Here is a 23,524-nt window from a genome sequence, read left to right as displayed (position 1 = left end):
CATTTTCTAATATTACCTAATCATTTTTTGGATTTCCTTGGTTGTAGAAAAAGTGCCTATTAAAGTTGGTTAGTTTTTTTGTTTTGTTTTTTTGAGACGGAGTCTTGTTCTGTGGCCCAGGCTGGAGTGCAGTGGGGCGATCTCAGCTCACTGCAAGCTCCGCCTCCCGCGTTCACGCCTTTCTCCTGCCTCAGCCTCCCGAGTAGCTGGGACTGCAGGTGCCCGCCACCACACCTGGCTAATTTTTTTGTGTTTTTAGTAGAGACGGGGTTCACCGTGTTAGACAGGATGGTCTCGATCTTCTGACCTTGTGATCTGCCCGTCTCGGCCTCCCAAAGTGCTGGGATTACAGGCGTGAGCCACCGTGCCCGGCCTACAGTTGGTTAGTTTTGAATCAGGAATCAAACAAGGTTCACACTGCATTGGCTAGTTTTCTGACTTTAAAGAAAGCCTTGTGTCGTCAGCCTGTGCTAGAGGGAAGCGAGAATGCCCAGAGACTTCCATTTCAAGCCTAGTCCCGCTGCCTTGGGCTCTGCCGCCCCCGCTACCCCAATTGAGACCTAATTTCCCTTTTTAGGGAATTCCTGCCTCCCCACCCTTAGTGGGCTTCTTGGGAGTGGGAGTGGGAGCCAGCAGGGATGCCCTGAGCCCTCACTGCCCACCCACAGGTCTCCACCAGCTCCTGGCTGGGTTCGAGGACAAGTCAGCCTACGCGCTCTGCACGTTTGCACTCAGCACCGGGGACCCAAGCCAGCCCGTGCTCCTGTTCAGGGGCCGGACCTCGGTGCGTAACCACCTTGATGCAGTTCCCGCCGCGCGCCGCCAGGGGGTGCCGCGACAGGAGCCGACCGCCCCGGGTCTGCGGGAGGGTGGGGAAGGGCGCCTTGGGGCCAAAGATATCTTGCCTTGCTGAGAGGCTCCCCTGGGCAGCATAGGTAGAAGTGCTGTCAATCCTAGGAGGGTGGTGGAAAGGGTACCCTGGGGCCAGAGTAGTTACCTTCGCCTTGCTGAGGGGCGCCCCTGGGCAGGACAATGGAAGTGTTGTCAATTCTGAAACCGGTTTGACCCCTGAGGCTGTTGTTTCAGGGAAACGCTTGGCTAACAGCTCCTGAGGCCTAATAGACCCTGAAGAGCAAACTGAAGGTGACAACTCCCAAAACTACTTTTTTTTCTTTTTCTTTTTCTTTTTGTTGTTGTTAGTAAGAAACCACACTTGGATCAAATCTACATGTATAGCCCAGACTTCTCCAAGCTCAGATTTCCTTATCCAACTGCCAAGGTGCTTGACTATCTCTCAGCCTTTCCAGCTTTTCGTGTTTATGTATAATAGAATCTTAATTTTTTTTTTTTTTTTTTTTGAGACAAAGTCTTGCTGTGTTGCCTAGGCTGGAGTGCAGTGGTGTCATCTCGGCTCAGCTCATTGCAACCTCTGCCTCCAGGGTTCAAGTATACAATGTTAATTCTTGGCCAGGTTTGGTGATTTACACCTGTAATCCAGGCACTTTGGGAGTCCCAGGTGGGAGGCTTTCTTGAGCCCAGGTGTTCAAGATTAGCCTGGGCACCATAACAAGACCCCATCTTTACAAATAATCTAAAACGAGGCCGGGCGTGGTGGCTCACGTCTGTAATCCCAGCACTTTGGGAGGCCGAGGCAGGTAGATTACCTGAGGTCAGGAGTTCAAGAACAGCCTGGCTAACATAGCAAAACCCTGTCTCTACTAAAAATACAAAAAATAGCTGGACCTGGTGGCAGATGCCTGTAATCCCAGCTACTCGGGAGGCTGAGGTGGGAGAATCGCTTGAACCCGGGAGGCAGAGGTTGCAGTGAGCCGAGATCCTGCCACTGTACTCCAGCCTGGGTGACAAGAGCAAGACTCCGTGCCCCTCCCCCAAAAAAAATGAGGCTGAGCACAGTGGCTCACACATGTAATCCCAGCACTTTGCAAAGCGAAGGCAGGAGGATTGCTTGAGGCCAGGAGTTTGAGACCAGCCTGGGTAACATAGCCAGACCCTGTCTCAAAAATAAATAAATAAATAATTAGCCGGGCATGATGGTGCACACCTGCAGTCCCAACTACTTGGGAGGCTGAGGTGGGAGGATCACCTGAGCCTAGGAGTTTGAGGGTACAATGAGCTATGATCGTACTCCTGCATTCCAGCCATGGAGTAATGGAGTGAGACCCAGTCTCAAAAAAAAAAAAAAAAAAAAAAACCTTAATTATTTGCCCAAACTTACTCCTTCCGTGAGATGTATTCAACACCCCCTACCTGCCTATCAGATTCTGAATTAGAGCTGCTTCTCCCAGGGTCCAGACTACCCTTCAGGCTGGCTGCCGCCCCTGTGCCCACCTGCTCTCTCCCTGTGCAGAAGCATGCCTTCTGCCACTTCACCCCTCTGCGCAGTTCCTGCTGCTCGGGAGAATGTCCATAGATTCCACTGGGAGCTGTTCACAGATGTCTTAACTTGTCTGGTAAAAGTTTTTGGTGGTGGTGGTGATGGCTAAAAAGAAAAAATTACTATCATAACCATTATTTTTTTTTCTTGGTACTCACTGGTTATAGCTTTTTTGTTTGTTTGTTTGTTTGAGATGGCGTCTTGCTCTGTCACCAGGCTGGAGTGCAATGGCATGATCTCGGCTCACTGCAGCCTCTACCTCCTGGGTTCAAGCAATTCTCCTGCCTCAGCCTCCCGAGTAACTAGGATTACAGGCGCCCGCCACTATGCCTGACTAATACAGGCATGCGCCACAATGCCCGACTCATTTTTGTATTTTTAGTAGAGACGGGGTTTCGGCATTTCGGTCAGGCTGGTTTTGAACTCCTGACTTCAGGTGATCCACCCTCCTCGGCCTTCCAAAGTGCTGGGATTATAGGCGTGAGGCCACCGTGCAGGCCCCCATACTTTCATTATTGAACTTAACACCTTGTTCATTCCCTTTAAGGCACTTTGCATTGTATAATCATTAATTTTATTAATTTGTTTACTGGTGTAATGCCCTGTTTGGCTTAAGAGGTCTGATGAGGGCAAGGCTAGGCCTACCATAATCCCAGTGCTGAGAACACTACCTGGCCCGCTGTCGGTGCACAAAAAACATTTGTTGTATGGTTGAGGTTCAGTAACTGGCCTTGGTCACGCAGCTCCTCACAGCGGAAGTAGAATTTGCCTTTGGGTCTAAATTACTTGGCATTTATGTGACTAATCCCAATCATGTGCCACCTCCACTGTATTTTTTAAAAATTAAAAAAAAAAAAGTTTTTGAGACAGGGTCTTGCTTTATCACCCAGGCAGGAGTGCAGTGGCATGGTTACAGTTCATAGCAGCCTTGATCTCTCAGGCTCAAGTCATCCTCCCACCTCAGCCTCCTGAGTAGCTAGGACCTCAGGTGCGAGCTACTACATCTGGCTAATTTAAAAAAAAAAAAAAATTGGTTGAGATAGGGTCTGACTGTGTTGCCCAGACTGGTCTTGAACTCCTGGGTTTAAACCGTCCTCCCTCCTCCACCTCCCAAAGCGCTGAGATTACAGGCATGAGCTACCACACCTGGCCCCTTGTATTTTTTCATTTAGAATTTTTTGGGTTTTTTTGTTTGTTTTTTGGAATGTTTGTATGTTTGTTTTGAGACAGGGTCTCAGTCTGTCGCCGGGGCTGGATCACAGCTCATTGCAGCCTTGACCTCTTGGGCTCAAGCAGTCTTCCCACCAAGTAGCTGGGACTACAGGCTCACACCACCAGGCTAGGCTAATTTTTGTATTTTTTGTAGAGATGGGATTTCGCCTTTGCCATGTTGCCCAGGCTAGTCTCAAATTCCTGGGCTCAGGTGATCTTCCCACCTCAGCCTCTCAAAGTCCTGGGATTACAGGCATGAGCCACGGTGCCTGGCCAGATTGTTTTCTCTTTTTTTTTTTTTAACTTTGATAACAACATGACATTTCATGTCACTGGATTACAATTTGTTCTTTTTTCTAACATTTTCACTGTGGAATTTCCCTACTACAGCCAGTATTTACCGTACTCACTTATGTGTTCATGAAGTGGGGAGCTGGGTGCCTGCTTCTGGTTGCAGTGTTTCATCGTATGGTTAAAGTCTTCCTCACATTTTCAGGAACACTGTCATAGTGGCAGGCATCTGGCTTATCCACAGACTTCAGGGCACTTCGCTTCCTATTAGGAGAAAACGTTTTCTATCTTTCCAAGTAGCCTCATTGTTCTTCAGTGATGTCCCAATTTGTCCCGGGTGTGGCGAGGGCACGTGGCCTCGGAGGTGCTGGTGGGCCCGTCGGTGCCAGTGGGCCCGTCAGGTGCATGCCTCCTCCCTGTGTGTGGGGAGAGCTGCCCCACTCTGCTTTTTATTGTATTCAGCAAACATTTGCAGGTGCTATAGAGGCCTTGCAACTATTTTGCATAAGTTGGGTCAAATCAAATTCACAAACTCACCAAACTCATACTGGCCACTGCCCTCCTCATGCTTGTCCTCTGGACCCAGTTACACACCAGTCCCCCCTTTCCTGTGGCAGGGCCAGATCGTGGCACCCAGAGGCTGCCGGGACTTTGGCTGGGACCCCTGCTTTCAGCCTGATGGATATGACCAGACGTAAGGAGCCCTGGTTTCTTCCCTGGGGTGTGGGGTTGGCATAGCCATGGTTTGGGTTGGGCCAGTGCCCTGCCCAAGTGCAGGCATGCGGATATGGGCGGGGGAGGCTCTGAGGGTGCCGTTCCAGCTGAAGGCAGCTCTGCTGGGGTGGACACTAGGAATCTGGGTGGCCTAGTCCATGGTCGGGAAGGCAGCCAGATGGCGCTGGGAGTCCTGGGCTCTAAGGCTCCAGGTCACCCCACATCAGCTGTGTAGCCAGTGGTTTCGCCTCTGTGGCCTTGGCTTGTAAGCTGTACATCTGACTTTTTTTTTTTTTTTGAGACGGAGTTTTGCTTGTTGCTGCTGGAGTGCAGTGGTGCAGTGGTGTGATCTCGACTCACTGCAGCCTCTGCCTTCCGGGTTCAAGCGATTCTCCTGTCTCAGCTGGGATTGCAGGCATGCACCACCATGCCCAGCTAATTTTTGTTATTTTTGGTAGAGACGAGATTTCACCAGATTGGCCAGGCTGGTCTCAAACTGACCTCAGGTGATCCACCTGCCTTGGCCTCCCAAAGTGCCAGGATTACAGGCATGAGCCACTGCGTCCGGCCACATCTGACAGTTTTATGGCGTCATTTTCTGACCCCCATCTAGGTTGGAAAAATGTCCAGGGTTTTGCAGCCTCTTGTGGGCACTATTTTATGCCCTCAAAGTACCAGTTGTTCTCAGTAGTTCGCACGAATCCCCCCTTATTCACACAAGGCATGGGCCATTGTTGGAATCAGGCTTTCCAAGCTGGAGGGGCCCTGAGGGAGTGCAGTCTGAGGCCCCACAATAGCCCCAGCAGGGGTGAGGACATTTTGGAACCAGCCACTAGCCATATGGGGCTGTGGAGTACTTGCATGTCGTGAGACCCAAAAATGGAATATTTTTATTCAGTGTTTATTCATTTAAATAGCCACACCTGGCTAGTGGCTACTGGCTGCCGTCTTGCACAGAGCAGTCTGCAGGCCACAGGCGGGGTATGGGATTCTCACCTCACTGCCGTGCTGGCACGGAGGTCAGGCCCCTGGCCAGCTGTTCAAGTGCTCCCCCGCCCTCCGCGCATTAGAGGAGACTGCTGTGTTTTCTCTGTCAGGCCCCATTGCTTCCTGTCAACAGATGACAAAGCTGATCAAACATGCAGCTCATCCCCCCATCCCCAGCTTCCCTTAATGACTTTTGGGCACACTAGAGCAAGTTTAATATCCCTCCATGCTCATTCGTGGGGGTTTCTGCCCCAGGGGAATTGAAAACTTTATCCGATTTTTAAAAATTAATTGGCTGCCAGGAGCTGCTGGGCCCCACTTCCCTTTTCTGGGGGTCTGTGAGCTTTGGACTCTGGGGATGAGATGAGGTAGGGTAGGGAGGGGGTGCATTCCCTCCCTGAATCTGGGCTCCCTGAGCTGTTACTGTCATCCCTCAGGTACGCAGAGATGCCTAAGGCAGAGAAGAACGCTGTCTCCCATCGCTTCCGGGCCCTGCTGGAGCTGCAGGAGTACTTTGGCAGCTTGACTTCTGCGGCTGGGGGAGGCCCCTCAGGCTGGGGATCTGGGGAGGGCTAGCCTGAAACCTCCCGCATCAGGCAGGCACCCCTGGAAGTACTTCCTTCAGGGTTTCCCCTTCCTGGGGGTGTCAAGTAGCCTCACCAGCCTGTCTGGAGGAGCAGCTGGCTGTGCTCTGAGAAACTCTGAGCAAGTGGATGCCATTCTCTTGCCCTTAGGATTCACTGCTCTCTCCTACAACCTCCAGGCCTGGGATCCTGAAAGGACCTTGGGTGGTAAAGCTGGACTTGGTGGGAGTGAGGGCTTGGGGAGGAACCATGCAAATCACCTCCCATGTTTTTTAAATGCAATAAATAACATTTCTGGATGAGACTTGTTTCCAAAATAAACCAGCTATATCTGTTTTGAACCCTGCCCCAGGCAGGTGTCTGTCTCAGTCTCGTTTGGCAGGTGCAGGAAGCCTTTTGGTGGGGGTGGGGATGGGGACACGGGCAGCACTGTGTGGAAGGCGTTCGGATGCCACTGTGAACTGGAGTGTTACATCTCCACTCGCGTTCTTGCCTCACTCAATGGCATGGATTGTGGGCTGACCTCCACCCTGGATCCATGCTGCCCCCTACCCGCAGGTAGTGCCAGGGCCTCCATGAAGCCTTACTGGGTTGGGGGCTGGGCGGTGTGGCACGCCCAGTGCTTTTGCCTTATGCTGTTACACAGCAGAGCCACTAAAATGTTGGTTTACAATTGCAATGCCCAGTTCATTTTTATGGTGAGGAGGGGCTGGAGTCCTCAACCCCACTTGGCTTGATAGCCACAGTTCAGCCTGCCGGCTGCAGATCCCTCAGGAGACCTCACTCATGCCACACACCCTTACTCTGTGCCCTGGAGAAGTCATTGCCTGGAAGGGACTTCCCCAGGTGGCTCCCTTGTCAGAGTGTCCAACTCAAGGACATTCAAGGGGGGTGTGGTAGGCTCAGGCTGGTGGGGCACCCCCAGGCTTGCTTCTGTGCCCATAGGCAGCTCTGGAGAGACCCCTGCAGTCCCTGTGACTCCATCCAGCAGGATGGCCCTGGGTCAGGACAGAGTGTCATTCCTTCACTCCCCTCTTGCCTGCAAGCTCCGGCTGGGTTAAATCTCCAGGAGGTGCCACGTCCCTGCCCAGTCTCCTGAGTCTCCTTGATGGGTGGGAAAAGTCTGGCTGGGCCTCAGATGTGGGGTGTTGGGGGCCTGCCTGCTCCTTGCCAGTTGATCACGGATGCAGCCCCCCTGTGCAGGGAACACCCAGGCTACTGCTGAGGGTACTCCAAAGAAGAATCACATACTCCCTGGGTGGGGTGGGGACATAGGCGTGGGGCAGGGCACCTCTCTGCATTGCCTGTTCAGCTCCTCCAGAATTCTGTCCTGGGTGCACATGACACTTTCTGCCCATTTTTTTTGACTTTAGCTACCTTTGATACTCTGATATATATCTAGTTTCAGGCAACGTAGCTCACGCCTGTAATCCCAGCACTTTGGAAGGCCAAGGTGGGAGGACTGCTTGAGCCCAGGACTTCATGACCAGCCTGGGTAACATGGCAAAACCTTGTCTCTACAAAAATAGAAAAATTTGCTGAGCACGGTGGTGCATGTCTGTGGCCACAGCTACTCAGGATTCCGAGGTGGGAGGATCCCCTGAGCCTAGGGAAATCAAGGCTGCAGTGAGCCACGATCGCACCACTGCACTCCAGCCTGGGCAACAGTGTGAGACCCTGTCCCAAAAAAAACATATATGTATTTGGTCTTTGACCCCTTTCCTAGCAAACAACTTAAAAACCCTCAGAAACTCCACACTGATGTCTTCTTGTGTGCTAATGAGGTGGCTGGCAGCATCTAGGTAGCTTGGTTATGGAAAGACCAAGACAGGACAAGAGGACTGGGACTTTCGGTCTCCACCCTCTGCCACACCTCCAGGGAGGGGCAGGGCTGAAGGTTCAATTGATCACCAGTGGCCAGTGGTTTATTCAATCATGCCTGCGTAATGAGGCCTCCCTAAAAACCCAGAAGGCCAGGGTTTGGGGAGCTTCTGAATAGCCAAACGTGGGGGTTTCTGGAGGGTGACACCCCGGGGAGGGCACACAAGCTCTGTGCCCCTTCCCCAATACCTCACCCTGTGCATCTCTTCATCTGAATTCTCTGTAATAGCCTTTTTAATAAGCCAGTAGGGTGGGGGGCAAGGCCCTGGGCCCATTCAGCTCTTATTCATCACTGGGAAATCCATCAATGCCCAACCCTTAAAAAATAATTAAAAAAAAAAAAATTTAGGCAGGGCACGGTGGCTCATGCCTGTAATCCCAGCACTTTGGGAGGCCAAGGCAGGCAGATCACTTGAGGTCAGGAGTTCAAGACCAGCCTGGCCAATATGATGAAACCCCGTCTCTACTGAAAATACAAAAATTAGCCAGGCGTAGTGGCAGGCATGTGTAGTCCCAGCTATTTGGGAGGCTGAGGCATGAGAATCGCTTGAGCCAGAGGTGGAGGTTGCAGTGAGCCGATCACGCCATTGCACATTAAAAGTGAGACTCCAGGCCGGGCGCGGTGGCTCAAGCCTGTAATCCCAGCACTTTGGGAGGCCGAGACGGGAGGATCACGAGGTCAGGAGATCAAGACCATCCTAGCTAACACGGTGAAACCCCGTCTCTACTAAAAAAAAATACAAAAAACTAGCCGGGCGAGGTGGCACTCAGGAGGCTGAGGCAGGAGAATGGCGTAAACCCGGGAGGCGGAGCTTGCAGTGAGCTGAGATCCGGCCACTGCACTCCAGCCTGGGCGACAGAGCGAGACTCCGTCTCAAACAAACAAACAAAAAAGTGAGACTCCGTCTCAAAAAGAAAAAAAAAATTAAAACCTGCTAAATATAAGTAAATGTTTCCCTGACTTTTGTGAACCACTCTAGCAAATTAATTGAACCCAAAACAGGAGTCGTGGGAACCCCAAGTTGAAGACAGAGTATCAGAAGTTCTACAGGCCCAGACCTCAGACTGGTGGGAAGGAAGTGGTGGTCTTGTGGGACTGAGCCCTCAACTTGGGGGTTCTGAAGCTATCTCCTGGCAGGTAGCAGTTGGGTTGAATTGAATTGAATTGGTGGGCACCCAGCAGCTGTCCTATGAGAAATCCCTTACTTGGTCACAGAAATCTTCTATGTTGACTGTTGTGCACAGTGAGAGCAGAGGAAAATGGTTTGAGTTGGTTTTTCCACACTCGCTACCTGTCCCCAAACAGCAGGGTGCAGAGCATGCGAGCATGCTCATACCCACCTGGATTGGTTCTCGGGGCCCTGGGGGCTCCTGATCTCCCACTCAGCACCAGGCTACCCAGTGTAAGGTGGCATCTCATGTGAGCTTGCAGTTCTCTAATTACCAAGGGGTCTGAGCACCTCTCGCTACTCCTGTTACAGTTGGGCCTCCTTCCCCTGTTCACGGCCTCTGCCTCTTCTGTTGGGGCTGCTGTCCTTTGTTGGTTTGCAGGAATTCTTTGCATATTTCAGATATTTGCATATTTCAGATATATTTTCAGTTTTAGATAGAGCCAATCTCTTCTGTCTGCTAACTTAGTCCATGGGGCATTTGTTAAGCTAGTCCAGGAGGTGATGTGAGCCCTAGGTGTTCCTGCTGACCACTGTTGCCGCGCACAGGGTGCTCCCCTGAGCCAATATTCCCTGTTGTTGGCTGCCACTGTGAGACCCTGACCAACAACAAATGACCAAGCCAGAAACCCTGCACCTTCCCCCTCCATCAAACCACTCCCGCCCCGTGTCCTGCCACCGGCAGTCCTCCCACCTCCCTCCATCCCCGCCAGTGCTGCCCCCGCCCTATAAAATCCAGGATCCGTACAACACATGGGATGGTTCACAAGTGCTCCACACGGAGCCTCGGCCTCCCGGCAGGCAGCTTTCATCTGAGAGTCACAGGGTCTTTTGCTGTCACCCTGATGGTCCCTCCCGCCCCACTGCTCTCCACCCGCCACAGCGCCTCAGTGGCCCCAAGCCCTCGCTCCTCTGGACCCTTGCATATGCTATTCCCAGAACGCTTTCCCTGCAGGTCCTAGAAAAATGGCCATGCAAAGGCCTCCTGGATCTTCCATGCTTCACTGTTGGGCCAGTACCCACTGTGTGACGTTGGAGGTGACAGCCCACAGGTGGCATTCCATAAACTCTGTCCCTTGCATTCCACTTCCCCAGGGAGGGCTTCCCCTCCCCAGAGTGTGAGTGGGGTGGCAGTAGCAGAGACAAAGGTAGCACATAGGAGCCTAGAAACAGCAGCTTTATTCTCTAATGTGCGTATGGCAAGTTCCTTACACAATCAAGGAAATGGTTTCTCTTTCAAAAGAAAATCCATCCTGCTCAGTCCCACCCACCCTGGGCAGAAGTTGCCCTGAGCAATGCTCTTGGCCCAAAGCTAAAGGATAATGGGAGGGGTGGGCACACACCACTGCACCCCTACAATGCCCAGATGCCCCAGGCCTGAGTCAGCCATGAGAAGGTGCAGCACAGAGCAGTCACCCACACACCTACACCTCCCCTCACAGCCCCAGAGCCAGCCTGGGAGGACATGGGAAGCTGGCAAATGGGGCGTGGTTAGGGCCTGCCAGTCAAGGCCTGTGCTCAGCATCCATGACATCCAAGTACTTGGCTTCAATGATTCGGGGCAGGAGGATATAGCTGCGGGGAGGGAGGGACAGGAGGATGAGCCTGGATCAGAGAGAAGGCAGTGGGCACCCATTCCAGCCCACCCCAGCCCACCCACAGGGCGAGGCTCTAGGCCTCTCCTCCCCGCCTGCCTATCCCAGCCCGCCCACTCTCCACTCCTAGACTGGAGGCCCTCCTACCCACTACCCACCCCAACCGGCCCACTCTACCTCTAGGCTGGGCTCCTTCTGCCCACCAGCCACCCCAGCCCACCTACTCTCCATCCCTAGGCAGGACCCCTCCTCCTGGGCACCCAGCCCAACCCACCCATTCTCTGCCTCTAGGTGGGACCTCTCCTCCCAGCCCCTGCCCCAGCCCACCCATTCTCCACACCTAGACTGGGCCCCTCCTGCCCACCGCCCACCCGCCTGTACCGGATGGGGATCATGGCGATCATGATGAGAGGAAAGATCATCTTCATGTAAGGCAGGGAGCTCATGCCGAAGGTGCACAGCAGCAGCAGCTGCAGCACCTGCAGGCCTGTGAAGTAGTGGATCTTCCTCTGAGGCACCCTCCGGATGTAGTGTGTTGGGGGGTATGTAGTCTGTGGGCAGCAGGGACCGGGTGTGGCAGGCATGGGGCTGTGTCCCCACCCACGCCGCTCCCTCACAGGGCCAAGCGCTCACCTGCTCCTTGAGCAGCAGGGCCACACGCTGGACAAGCTGATTGCCATCGAGAGACGTGAGCGCGATATAGAGGAAGAGGCCATAGAGCACGGGCTTGGGGATCCACTGAAGCGGGACCGGCAGCAGCAGCAGGGACAGGCCCACCAGGATGCTGGCGCCCAGTGAAGTCAGCCGCGTCTCCTTCACGTTCACAATCCTGCAGCGCCCCGAGCCACGAGCGTCACCTCTGCGCCCCTGTCCACAGGGCCTCATCCCTCCCTATGTCCCATGTGGTCAGAGGCTCCCCACTCCTCAGGGTCCATGGTTCTTGCCTGCCTCACACTCACGTGTCATAGATGTGCCCGTTCTCCACACGCTCCTCCACTAAGGCCAGGGCTCGCACATGCAGCGGGGAGTGGGGGTAGGCGGCATGGACCCAGGGCAGCCCAAACAGAGACAGCCCCGTGTTGATGATGGCGAGGAGCAGGAGGTCCCAGTGGTAGGCAGTGCCCTTCACCAGCCTGCAGCAGACGGGCACTCGTGGACAGAGCCCCACAGCAGGGGCCAGGGGCCCGGGCCCCACCCACCCCACCCTTGCCCACCCTCCACACCTGTTCTCCGGTGCGTTCACCAAGGCGGCCACCAAGTTCTGCTCGATGAAGAAGAGCATGGACAGCAGGAAGCCGAGGCCCATGGCGCTGCTGATGGCCCTCAGGGACAGCGACTGGATCTGCGCCATCGCAAACGGGCTCTCGCTGGGGTTGTAGCGGAACTTGCTCACTGCAGCAGGCGACAGGCTACTGCTATGCCTGCAGCACCTGGGGAGCTACCCCACGCCACCCGCCGCCCGGCCCCAACTCACTCTCGATTTCCCGGAAGCCATGGGAGCTGATGAGGGAGAAGGCGAGCACCGCGATGGGCAGAGCGCAGTCAGACAGGATCTCACGCACGTAGGGGTGCAGGTAGGGGCTGGGGACAGCAGGTGCATGAGCACAGCCTTTGGCCCATGTGGCCCCTCCCCTCCCCACGCAGCCCCTCACCTCTTTTTGAATTGGTAGAGGGTGTAGCCCAGCCAGAGTGTGCCCAGCATGATGAGGAGGCTGAGCACAGCGGTCGCCTGGCCTGAGTGCGTGGCCAAGGGCAGCTCCGTGGGGCTGGTCCGGAAGCTGGCATTGAGGGCAGTGTGGAGGCTGGCGTTGTGGCTGGCACCGAGGCCTGACAGGCTGACCAGGGATGAAGTCCTTTTTGTGTGGTAGTCGTCCAAGTAATGCCCATAGTAGTACTTCCAGAAGACTGTGGACACAGACCCACAGGCCTCAGCCCTTTCCAACATGTGGCCCTGGAGGGAGGGGCTCTCAGAGAGAAAGGGCTCCAGGGGGAAGATGAGGGGACCCTGCTGACATGCCCATGCACCCACACTCCTGCCTACTGTCCCTGTCCCATCTCTGACACCTCATCACAGTCAGCCCAGTGCCTCTGCCACTGCTGATCCCACCTGCGGTGGCCCCATCACCCTCCAGCGTGAAGGCCTCTGCCTTCTACCAGCCCAGGGCTCCCAGAGCACTGCACCCTTGACCACGGGCACACACTCAGCTTGAGCCGGTCCTATCTGCCCCCAGCCAGGGGCAGTGCAGAACCTCCCATCTTGCCTGCGCGCCCTGTGCAGCAGGTAGCTCCCAGACGCACTCACTTTTAACCATGCCCTTGACAGCATCCAGCACAAATGTGATGGAAATGAAGAGAGCAATGATTTCCTCTGTCGACCTGTCAGGAGGCGATAGGCCTCATCAGAGCGGGTGTCGTCAGGGGGCAGGTGGGGGAGGCCTCCCTGAGCCCCTGCACAGTCCCCTGCCTCCTCCTGTCCGGAAGAAGACCAGGGCCCTAGGCCTTGCCTGAGTCCACCCCTGCCCCTTGGGGCAGCAATATGGTGGGGGCACCCCCATCACCCTAGGGTTACAGAGGGCTGAGCCAGATCCCAAGCTTTAAGGGTCCCAGAGGCTCACAGAAGGGCCAGTCACCTCTTGAAGAGACTCATGACCAGGCTGAGGTTGAAAAAGGCATAAAGTGTGAGGAAGAAACTATTCCACAGGCCTGTCCACGCGTAGAAGGAGCTGAAGTCCAGGTCATAATCATCACAGATGACACGAATCACTGCAGGCAGGGGGCAGGGCGGGTCAGGGCCTAGCAGGAACCAGGGGTCTCAGGCACCATCTCCCGCCTCAGCCCCCACTGCACCCTGGATGTAGAGCGCCAGGGGCGCGGTGGTCAGCAGAATCACCAGTGGCTGCCCGGAGAAGAGTGCGTAGAGCAGGCCCCCGATGCTCTGCCCGGCTATGGTCTTCTGCACATCTGTAGGGGTGGGGAGGTCAGGTGGGCACTGCAGCCCAGGGCCCTGCCCAGCATACCCCCACCCACCACCTACCACCAGCCCCTCACCAATGGCCCCGTTTGTGTTCTCGTCATTGAGGGACCCGAAAGCGATGGTGGGCAGGAGGCAGGCGAAGTAGAGGAACAGGGTGGTGGTGATGTATTTGCCCACAGCCTTGTTTTTCCCAATAATGCCTAGGAATGGGGGACGGGAGACAGGGTTTGCTGGGCATGCAGGACAGGCACACGTGTGGGCCCAAGGCCTGGAAAGCAGAGGCCCAGATGGCTCTGCTGACATACCGTCAGTGAAATCCAAGGGGTACAAGGGGAACCTGCGTGTGATGTCCTCCCGGATGCCCTTCCCGAAAGGGACAAAGTCCTTGCACTTTAGGGGCTGGAGGAGAGGACAGAGCGCCTGTTAGCCCTGTCCAGCCCAAGCCCCCGCCAACCCTACCAGTCCATATCAACCTCCACCCTGTACCTCTGGGTGTCTGTGGGCAGGGAAGGAGACTGTGCTGTGTTCCTTCATTCTCAGCGCCACTGGACCGTGGCTCACCATGGTGAGCAGCTGTCTCTGATGCACCAAGGCCTCCTTGAATTCCTCCTCTGTACGGGTCTCCAGGAGCTTCTGGCGGAAGGCGATATCCGAGAACATGGTGGCAAACGTGCGCGCCACCTCCATGGCAGTCTTAGTGCTTTTCTAGGGGTGGAGGACGGGAGTCACATCCACCACCCCTGTGGAACAGAGGAGGCCCTGCCCGGGCCCAGCAGCTGGAGGTGCTCTCCCCATCAACTGGCAGCAGGTTTTCTGTCTGTTTGTTTTTTGTGCTTTTTTGAGACAGGGTCTCACTGTCACCCAGGCTGAGTGCAGTGGCACACTCACGGCTTATTGTAGCCTTGACCTCCTGGGCTCAAACGATTCTCCCACATCAGTCTCCTGAGTAGCTGGGACCACAGGCACGCACCACCATGCCAGGCAATTTTAAAATTTTAACTTTTTGTAGAGACGAGGTCTCACTATGTGGACCAGGCTGGTCTCAAACTCCTGGCCTCAAGCAATCCATCTGTCTAGGCCTCCCAAAGTGCTGGGATTACAGGCACAAGCCACTGTGCCCAGATGCTGGTAGCAGGTTTTATTCCACAAAGTTCAGGCATTAGTGTACTCTGCCATGATTTCAACCAGGTCGGCAGAACACCACAACTACCATCGATCTATATTTTTCTTATAAACTCCTGATTTCTTATAAACTCAAGATATTACTTTTGTCCTAAGCAACAAAAGTCTATGTAATCACAGATAATGAAACCACAATGGAGAAAAATGTTTATCAGCTACGTTTCCCCAGTGGTATTTGCACTGTCTGCTGGTTTGACTTTCGGAGAGGATCCAAGCCCATCAGGCACTCTGTCTCTCGCCTGGCCAAGGTGAAGCCTGTCCATGAACCATGAACTCATGAACTCAGTGTACGGCCCTCATCACGGCAACCTGCTCACCTAGGGGCAGTGTCTGCCCGTCTGTTGCTCAAACTATAGTCCTGGGGCACTGTGCATGTTTGCTTTAGAAGAGGGCCATGCTTGGCAGGGCATGGTGGCTCACGCCCATAATACCAACACTTTTGGGAGGGTGAGGCGGGCAGATCACTTCAGGTCAGGAGTTCAAGACCAGCCTGGCCAACATGGTGAAACCCCGTCTCTACTATAAATACAAAATAATTAGCTGGCTGCAGTTTTTTGGCGGTGGGGGGGGGCCTGTAGTCCCAGCTACTTGGGAGGCTGAGGCGGGAGAATCACTTAAACCTGGGAGGCGGAGGTTTCAGTGAGCTGAGATCACGCCTCTGTACTCCAGCCTGGGCGACAGAGCGAGACTGTCTCAAAAAATTCCAGCTACTCCAGAGGCTGAGGCAGGAGAATGGTTTGAACCCGGGAGGCAGAGCTTGCAGTGAGCCGAGATGGCGCCACTGCACTCCAGCCTGGGTGATAGAGCAAGACTCCGACTCAAAAATAAATAAACAAATAAATAAATAAAGACAAAAACAAACAAACAAACACAAAACCCCAAAAGAACAGGTCCATGCTCCTGAGGAGGAGCCCAGTGTCAGGGGCTGGGGGATCTGCCTCTAGGCACCAGGCTTTAACTCAGCTCTGAGCTATTGCTCCTTCTGTCAGGGCACCCTGCTGGGGGCCACTCCCTCCAACCCAGGGGCTGCCCTTCCTCTCACACCAGCATAGTAGCATCTGGGGAGGTTCCCGCCACGTCTGAGATCCCTGAGCACCCCATTTTCACACAGAAGGCTGGGGCAGAAGCACGAGAAGCTAAGGGAAGTTGAAGCTGAAGACCCTGCCAAGGCCTTGGGAGGGGTCCTGGCAATCATCTGTTGAGATTTGTTAAACCCTTTTCCTTAAAAGACTCCCGAAATTTTATCAGTTCCGGCTCCCACAAAAATCACAGTGTCCCAGCCAGGGGGTGTGTGGCCCAGGAAGGAGCAGGGGCCCTCAGCCAACAAATCACAAAGTCAGCCAAGTCAAAGAAGAGCTGACGGGGCGGGCAGGCCAAAGGAAGGCCCCATGTTGGAATAAGGATAATGGTCAAAAGCATTTCCTTTCAGTCAAGGAAACAGAAACTTTCCGCCAACCCCTGGGGAAATGAGGACTTGCTAGGCCTAGCAAGATGTTTCTGACACACCCACAGGGCTGAGGTGAAGGGGAGGGGAGAGCACCAGGCCTTCAGAGGCCAGGACATGTGGGAGGGACCCCAAGGAGAGGGCAGGTAACCTGGGGCTGTCCTTCTTCCCCAGGACGTGGCACTACCCACTCACCATCTTGGGTGGGGCCAGCACCAGGATGACGAACCGAACCTCACAGGAATTCTCCCCCCAGTTCTGTGGGCGAACCAGGCGACTGATGCACACATGCCGCTTCTGTAGGGCCTTCATGGTGCAGCTGGCAGGGGTGAGGAGGACACAGTGCACAGTTGCATCCTGGGGAGCTGGGGCTCCCCCACCCAGAACCCCCTTGACCTTGACCCCTGGTAACCTCTGCTAGGGAGGGCCAAGAAGAGCAAATGGGATGGTTCTTGGCAGTGCTTCAGCCCTCTTCTCCCGAGCTGATTGGGCCACCAGAGCCCCAGGACTCACAGGTGGGCCAGCCTCTGCAGGGCACAGGGGACATGGGATACCCAGTTCCACGGTGACAAGAAGCGGGGGCCAAGTGGCCTGGCAACTCACATGATGCAGAGCCACGACTGCTGGTACCGCACCCCTGTCACTGTGGCGGTGACCCCTTGGATGGTATCTGACAGCAGGTGGACTGCAGAAAGAGTAGGCGGAGGGCGGTGGGTCAGCAGCCCCCGCCGACGCCCCCGCCCGGGCTGGGAGACCGGCCTCACCTTTACCCTGCATGGGTGCCCCGGCATCGGTGAAGAGCATGGCCATAAGCAGGTCTAGGTTGCAGTCTGGCTCAGCGTTGTCAGGGTCCTGGGCAAAGCGGTGAAGCATGGACCGCAGCACATCATCCAGGGAGGTGGCCGTCTCGTTCAGGACGATGCTGGCCTGCGCCAGGAAGCCATCTAGGTCACGGTGCGCACGGATCTCTTCCTTGAAGTTCTTTAACTTCAGGTACTAAGGGGACCCCAGGGACAGAACCACACGGGCCCATGTATGAGATGCTGTCACTGCCTGGTCCCTCCCACCCAGCCAGCTGCAGCAGCCCAGCCCTCAGCCCTCAGCCCTGGGCTGGTGTGAGCTCTCTGTTGAGCTGCTCCTGGAGGCGTGGGAAGAGGGGAGCAGCAGAAGGACTCTCAGGGAAGCCACCACCTCAGCCCCTAGGTAGAGGCCCTAGGACCACCTGCAGGACGGGCTGCTCACCTTTCGGGAGGTGTGCAGGAGCACACAGCCACCGGAAGTCGCTTCATTCTCTGCTGGAGAAAAGTGGGGAGGGTTCAGGGTGCCACCCTTTCCTCAGGTCTTTCTTAGTAAGGCAAGTCACACCTGCCCAGTCCCGTGCCCTCCCCTAGCCTGCCCCTGCTGCAGCCCCCGTACCCGTGTTGGCGGCCTGCATCTTGAGGTTGACATTGACAAAAAAACGGATACTCTCGCCAGACACAATGGAGGAGTTGGCAGTGTCGAAGGCCTCATCCCCCAGGATCTCCTCTCGGGCTTCAAAGGTGTCATCTGTGTCACACTTGTAGTAGCGTAGAGACCCAGCTGCTCCCAAAAGAGACCCCCAAGAGCAAGAGGGCCTGGCTGTTAAAGGGCCGCACACAGGAAGGAGGGGCTCCAAGCCCAAGGAGCAAGGACCTCTGGACTGTCCCACTCTCGGGCTGTGATGGGAGAGGCCATCCCACGGGCCAGGAAGGCAGCTTCTAGTCCTGCTCCAGCCTACACAGGACATGGCAGCTGCCACACAGGGACTCTCCAGCATTCCCCAGCCGCTGGGACCAGGACCCTGCGTGGCTTTGACCCTTCAGTGTGAGAAAAACATGTCCACTCCAGACACGCTGGGGCAGGCACGGAGTGCAATAATGCAGGCGAGACTGCCTGGCCCCTGCCCTCCCAAAGTAGGGGACACAGGAAAGGCAGAGAAGCTGCAGTATCCACGTGGCACTCTCTCTCTCTCTCTCTCTCACACACACACACACACACACACACACACACACACTGCCTTGTGGGCACAGGGTCTTGGAGTTCCCTCTCCACAGGAGGGCAGGTAGGGAGAAGCATCGAGGCTGAGAGACCCAGTACAGGTATCAGACAAGGTCTAGGAAGCAGGAAAGCCAGGGAAACAGAGCCAGGGACTGACAGGAGAGGACCCCGGGGCCTCATGTCCGCCCTGCCCCCATCGTGCCCCTCCTTCATGTCCTGGGGGCCCTGGGTAAGGGCACATGGAGAGTGAGGATGTGTTATGGCACCTGTGGGATGTGGGACCCCAGAGTTGAGAGCCTGCTCCCCTTGGTCCTCAATTCCTGCAGCTGGCCCGCAGCGCACCCCCCTGCCTACAGGAAGATTTCCTGGTAACATGCAAATATTCCTCTGCCCTGAGCCCTGCGGTGGTTCCCTGCAGCCTACGCTTCACAGCCTGAGCCAGCTCTGCTCCCCCTGCCCTGACCACTGGCTCCTCAGGCCAGTTGGTCAGCACCCTAGGCATGCCAGGTCCTGTCCTCCAAGCTGAGGGCTTCCCTCCCTGGAGGGCCTTTTTCAAGACTCACTTGGAACCTCCTCCTCCAGGAAGTCCTCCTAGGTCCCTGCCTCACTCCTGGCCACTGGTAGCCCTTCCTGTCTTGTGGGTCCCCTAAGGTTCCTCACTTGTAGGTACTTCCAAGAAAGGGGCCCTTGTAGTTCAGACCGCACTGATGCCTGACAGACACCTGTGCAGAAACAGAGATGGGTCAGCACCACGCCTGCACCTGCCAGGGAGTGACTCACCCTGACTCATTTCCACTCTCGCCACCAGTTTCCTTGGCACATCCCAGGCCCTGTTCCCCCAGTGTCCTGAGTTTAGCTTGGGCCCCTTCTGGGCAAGAAGCCCCAGTACCTCCTGCATCAAAGTCCTCACGGACTGGTGACCCCAGGCCCAGGCCTGCACTACCTCCAGAGCCCAGAGAAGAACTATTAGGTCAAAAGACACCCTCGCGCTTGGGAGGCCAAGGCAGGTGAATCACGAGGTCAGGAGATCGAGACCATCCTGGCTAACACGGTGAAACCCCGTCTCTACTAAAAATGCAAAAAGAAAACTTAGCCGGGCGTGGTGGCGGGCGCCTGTAGTCCCAGCTACTCGGGAGGCTGAGGCAGGAGAATGGCGTGAGCCCGGGAGGCGGAGCTTGCAGTGAGCCGAGACTGTGTCACTGCACTCCAGCCTAGGCGACAGAGCGAGACTTCGTCTCAAAAAAAAAAAAAAGGCCGGGCGCATTGGCTCAAGCCTGTAATCCCAGCACTTTGGGAGGCCGAGACGGGTGGATCACGAGGTCAGGAGATCAAGACCATCCTGGCTAACACTGTGAAACCCCGTCTCTACTAAAAAATACAGGCCGGGCGCGGTGGCTCAAGCCTGTAATCCCAGCACTTTGGGAGGCCGAGACGGGTGGATCACGAGGTCAGGAGATCAAGACCATCCCGGCTAACACAGTGAAACCCCGTCTCTACTAAAAAATACAAAAAACTAGCCGGGCGAGGTGGCGGGCGCCTGTAGTCCCAGCTACTCGGGAGGCTGAGGCAGGAGAATGGCATGAACCCGGGAGGCGGAGCTTGCAGTGAGCTGAGATCCGGCCACTGCACTCCAGCCCTGGCAACAGAGTGAGACTCCGTCTCAAAAAAAAAAAAAAGAAAAGAAAAGAAAAAAGACATCCTCGCTGCTTTGGTTCTGGAGCTCATGACAAACTCCTTCCTCCCCGTGTTAGGCTTGCCTTGTTTAAACTGTTTGGTTCCCCTGGCCCGAACTTGTCCTCTGTCCCTCAACCAGCACCCACTAGTCCCCTCCACTGCCCTTCACACAGCCCCATTCTTTCCCCATTCTTTCCCTGATGCCCTGAGCTCTACCTTAGGCTTAGTGCTCAGGTCCCCTAGATTAAGGAAATGCCCAGCTGACACTACCAGGTCCCTGGAGGGCTCCTGCAATGCCAAGTCCTAGTCCCAGCTCCATATGTAACCTGCCCACCAGCAGCCTAGCACACAGAGCCCCCACGTCCTGTGGGCCCTGGGTAAGGGCACATCAGCCCTGTGTCTACGCACTGCTCTACAAACAACCCTCGAGTGGTCAGGCCACTCATGGGGCTGGGCACAGGACACAGCCTGAAGCCAGCCCAGAGACATGGGCAGGAAGACAGCTGGACTGGTACAAGCAGGGACAACAGGAAGGTGCTCGAGGGACTGCAGCACAGAGACCTTATATTTCTTTAAAGAGACAACAATAGCCATTCCCTCCAGGGCTGGGTGAGGACAGAGGGATAGGGGCATACAGAATTCCTGGCCCAAGGCTAGTCAGATAACAGGCCATTGTCACAGAAAACCTTGGGGAAGAACCCCAGAGGGTCCACCTGGTCCAAGCAGCCCAGGAGAAGGGGCAGCCTGCCCTCTCAGGTCCGCGAGGGATCCGTGTCTAGCTTCCTGGAGAGTGGAAGCCAAAAGCATTCCAGCACTAGAGTGGCCCAGACAGGCGACCAAAGCCACAGGACTCTGGTGGGTAGGCTACACGCCCTGGAGGCTTTTGCCCAACAAGCTCTCTCTGCACACGCATGCTCCCCTAGAGGTACTCACTTGAATCCTCAAAGTATCCATTCTGCGACATGCTGGGAGAGTTTTCTGCAAGGGAAGCCAAAAGGTCACCAGCCCCATGGACCAAGCCCTGGACCTCCTGTGTACACCTGTCTCCCCGCCCCCCAACCTGGCTGATTCCTTCACTCTTCCCAGGGATGCAACTCAGGCCACCCTAGGGAGAAAGCGAAGCAGCGGACATTGCTCGGTAGGGAGCCTCATGGGGAGCAGGGGAAGCCAGCCTTAATCTCAGAAATTCAATTCCTTAGCCCATCTGCTAGGGGCTGCCCAGGCGGGTCAGAGGTGAGGAGGCGTTCTAGGGATGTGTTTCCACCGAGTTGGTACCAGTACCATGTTCGCTAATCCCGGCTTTCCTGACAAAACCCTGCCCCGCTGCAGCGGGAGGAAGGGACAGGGCCTGAGCGCGCCTCTCCCCCTCTCTCCTCTGCTGCGAAGGCGGGGGACCTCTCTGCACATCCCTCCTCTCACTCTCAGACCGGTCCTGAGGGCCATAAACGCCCATTGCAGGCGCAGTTCCCCCGACCCCCGTCACGCGCCCCAGGTCACACGGGGGCCAACAGGCAACGGTCTCCTGCCCTGGGACCGCGTCCCGACAGCCTGTAAGGCAGAGCAGTTGGTCCAAAAGGGAGAACAATTGGGGGTGGGATGAAAGTCTGAGGGACACAGGGGTCGGGGGAGGCTGCGCCCTCCCTGGGCCGGGCCCCGGATGGTCTCGGCTGTTTCTGCCTCGCGGTCGGAGGAAGGAAGCGACGGGGGGGGGGGGGGGGGCCGCGTGCACGAGAGGAAAGCGCCTCCAGACTCGGAGACCTGGGGGGTCGGGGCGCAGGATGTGAATGTAGGCGTGGGGCGGGAGCCGGTGCTGCATCCTGAAGTAGGGGGCGGGGGCGCTGGGGCGCGTCCCAGGCCGCGGGAGGGACAGCGGCTGTGGGCGACGAGGGTCTGGGAAGGTTGGGCTGGTGCACACTCCGTTTCCGTCCCGGCGGCCCACGTGCAGGTAAAGGGTCGTACAACCTGGGTCCTGGCCGGGACCCAGGGCTAGCCCTCGGGTGTCAGAGCAAGGGAGAAACTGCCGCGGCCGCGTAGAGCACGGTCAGGGGTCCCGGGACTCTCAAGACCGGGCGGCCCCCACCGCGGCGCCAGGCGGGAAGATGCCTGGGCGGAAGGTTAAATGAGACCTTCCGAGGTGGCGGCCCGCCGGGCTCCCAAAAGCTCGGCGCTCGGGGCACTGGGAGCCCCACAGCTGCGCCCTGCCCACTTTCGAGCTCCCCGCCCTCGACCCGCTGTATCGTCTGCTCAAACCGCGTAAGAAATTCAAGACGGCGACAGCAGAGCTCTAATGAAACCAAGCGCGCAGTGGCCGCGAAGCCGCGCCCGGGCCTCCCGCACCGGTGCGGTCCTCCCCGCGGCTGGGAACCCCGCAGCCCTCTCGCCCACCGGCCCCGGCCCGCGCAGGCCGACGGCATCCGCGCTCTCCCCGGGGTCCCCGACGGCTCCGCGTCCCCGCCTGGCCGGCCTCGGGGGCAGAGACGTGGGCGGCCTTTCCGCCCCGCCCCCGGGTTCAGGCACCCACCGCACGGCTGGAGATGGAACACGCGCCTAGTGGCCGCGGCCATGGCACACTCGCGCACTGCGGCGTTTCTGGACCCCAAACTCCGCGACTCGGGCAGGCCAGCAGCGGGAGCCGGCGACACACCCCCGCGCCGCGCCTGGGTCCTAGTGCCGCTCAGACGCCACGCCCGGGCGCGGGAGGCAGAGCTAACGAGGGCTGGGACCCGGCCGCCCGCCCGCGCCCTCACCCGCGGGAGGCTGGTCCAGCCGGGCCGGGCTGCTCCCCGCCGCCCGCAGCTGCTGGGCCAAACCGAGTAGACCCAGTTCCTTCGAGCCTGTGCGCACCGGACCCAGCGAACACAGCGTCGCGGGGTTAGGGGCTGGACGGGGCTGGACAGGGCTGGGAGCTTCTGGGAAGACGCTCGACTAGCCCACGAGCCCACCGAGCTGTGCGACTGAGGCAGACCCCGGGAGGGCTTTCCCCGCGTCCGCTTTAAGTACGCGGCCAGCCCCTGTCTCCTCCTTTCGACCGGGGGCTCCGCAGGGCCACGCCCGCTGGCTGCCCCGCCTCCTGCATTTATTCCCGTAGCTCCGGCGGCAAGTCCTCCTCCTCCTCCTCCAGGAAGCGCGCCCCGACTGAGTAGACGGACCTCCGTGCAATCCCCGGGCTACGTCCTGGCTCGCTGAGACGGCGCTCTCCGACCTCGGCTGCTTTGGGTTTGCTCGCTGCGAGCTTCGCCAGCTTCTCTACCGGCCTCTTCGCGTCCTCCGGCCTTCTATTAGGTCAAGGTCATGGTTCGCCGCCTCTTTCCTTCCCAAAATGGCCCCTGCGCCCTGTCTCCTTTCCTGGACCGGCTGCACCCCGGCCGGGAACGCGCCTATTCGGATGCTTAGTCTCCTGCGA

General features: G+C 56.8%; 2 protein-coding genes across 16 annotated transcripts in view; one reads left to right on the top strand and one right to left on the bottom strand.

The window, feature by feature from the left end:
• The window catches only part of ITPA (inosine triphosphatase), a 19,878-nt gene extending 9,456 nt beyond the window's left edge, over positions 1-10,422 (top strand). For 5 of the 8 annotated variants that reach the window (XM_033185827.1, XM_033185828.1, XM_033185825.1 and 2 more), the window contains exons 6-9: positions 669-784; positions 2,307-2,471; positions 4,516-4,592; positions 6,037-6,529. In XM_033185827.1, coding sequence (XP_033041718.1) covers positions 669-784; positions 2,307-2,471; positions 4,516-4,592; positions 6,037-6,175 — 497 coding nt within the window. In that variant the 3' untranslated portion in view covers positions 6,176-6,529. Of the gene's footprint in view, positions 1-668; positions 785-2,306; positions 2,472-4,515; positions 4,593-6,036; positions 6,530-9,664 lie in introns of those variants that run through there. The other 3 variants (XR_004431163.1, XM_033185829.1, XM_033185830.1) reach the window with 2 other exon arrangements.
• On the bottom strand, positions 10,395-23,524 carry SLC4A11 (solute carrier family 4 member 11). 8 transcript variants are annotated; one of them, XM_033185821.1, is made up of 20 exons: positions 23,271-23,524; positions 21,055-21,099; positions 17,845-18,009; positions 17,671-17,723; positions 17,193-17,424; positions 17,032-17,113; positions 16,624-16,747; positions 14,289-14,507; positions 14,108-14,201; positions 13,877-14,002; positions 13,676-13,789; positions 13,459-13,591; positions 13,131-13,204; positions 12,481-12,733; positions 12,303-12,409; positions 12,052-12,220; positions 11,788-11,961; positions 11,462-11,657; positions 11,210-11,379; positions 10,395-10,808 (listed from the first exon to the last, which is right to left on the bottom strand). In XM_033185821.1, the coding sequence occupies exons 2-20, from the start codon at positions 21,083-21,085 to the stop codon at positions 10,739-10,741; spliced, it is 2,586 nt and encodes an 861-aa protein (XP_033041712.1). In that variant the 5' UTR covers positions 21,086-21,099; positions 23,271-23,524; the 3' UTR covers positions 10,395-10,738. The 8 variants fall into 8 exon arrangements, with proteins under 8 accessions (XP_033041712.1, XP_033041713.1, XP_033041710.1 ...); XM_033185822.1 differs by lacking the exon at positions 23,271-23,524 and adding an exon at positions 22,869-23,253; XM_033185819.1 differs by lacking the exon at positions 23,271-23,524 and adding an exon at positions 22,643-22,861.

The sequence above is a fragment of the Trachypithecus francoisi genome, unplaced genomic scaffold (assembly GCF_009764315.1).
Source record: "Trachypithecus francoisi isolate TF-2019V2 unplaced genomic scaffold, Tfra_2.0 Lachesis_group21, whole genome shotgun sequence".
NCBI lineage: Eukaryota > Metazoa > Chordata > Mammalia > Primates > Cercopithecidae > Trachypithecus > Trachypithecus francoisi.
This window is presented reverse-complemented; position numbering and strand designations above follow the sequence as displayed.

Bases quoted from the DNA above. Each gene is read 5' to 3' on its own strand.
- SLC4A11 (XM_033185815.1), bottom strand. From the start codon at position 21,937: ATGCAGCACCGGCTCCCGCCCCACGCCTACATTCACATCCTGCGCCCC. The intron at 14,508-16,623 runs GTGAGTGGGTAG...CTCCACCCCTAG, and splicing joins TGCTGGCCCCACCCAAGATG to AAAAGCACTAAGACTGCCAT. The intron at 13,592-13,675 runs GTGCAGTGGGGG...CCCTGCCTGCAG, and splicing joins CCTGGCGCTCTACATCCAGG to TGATTCGTGTCATCTGTGAT.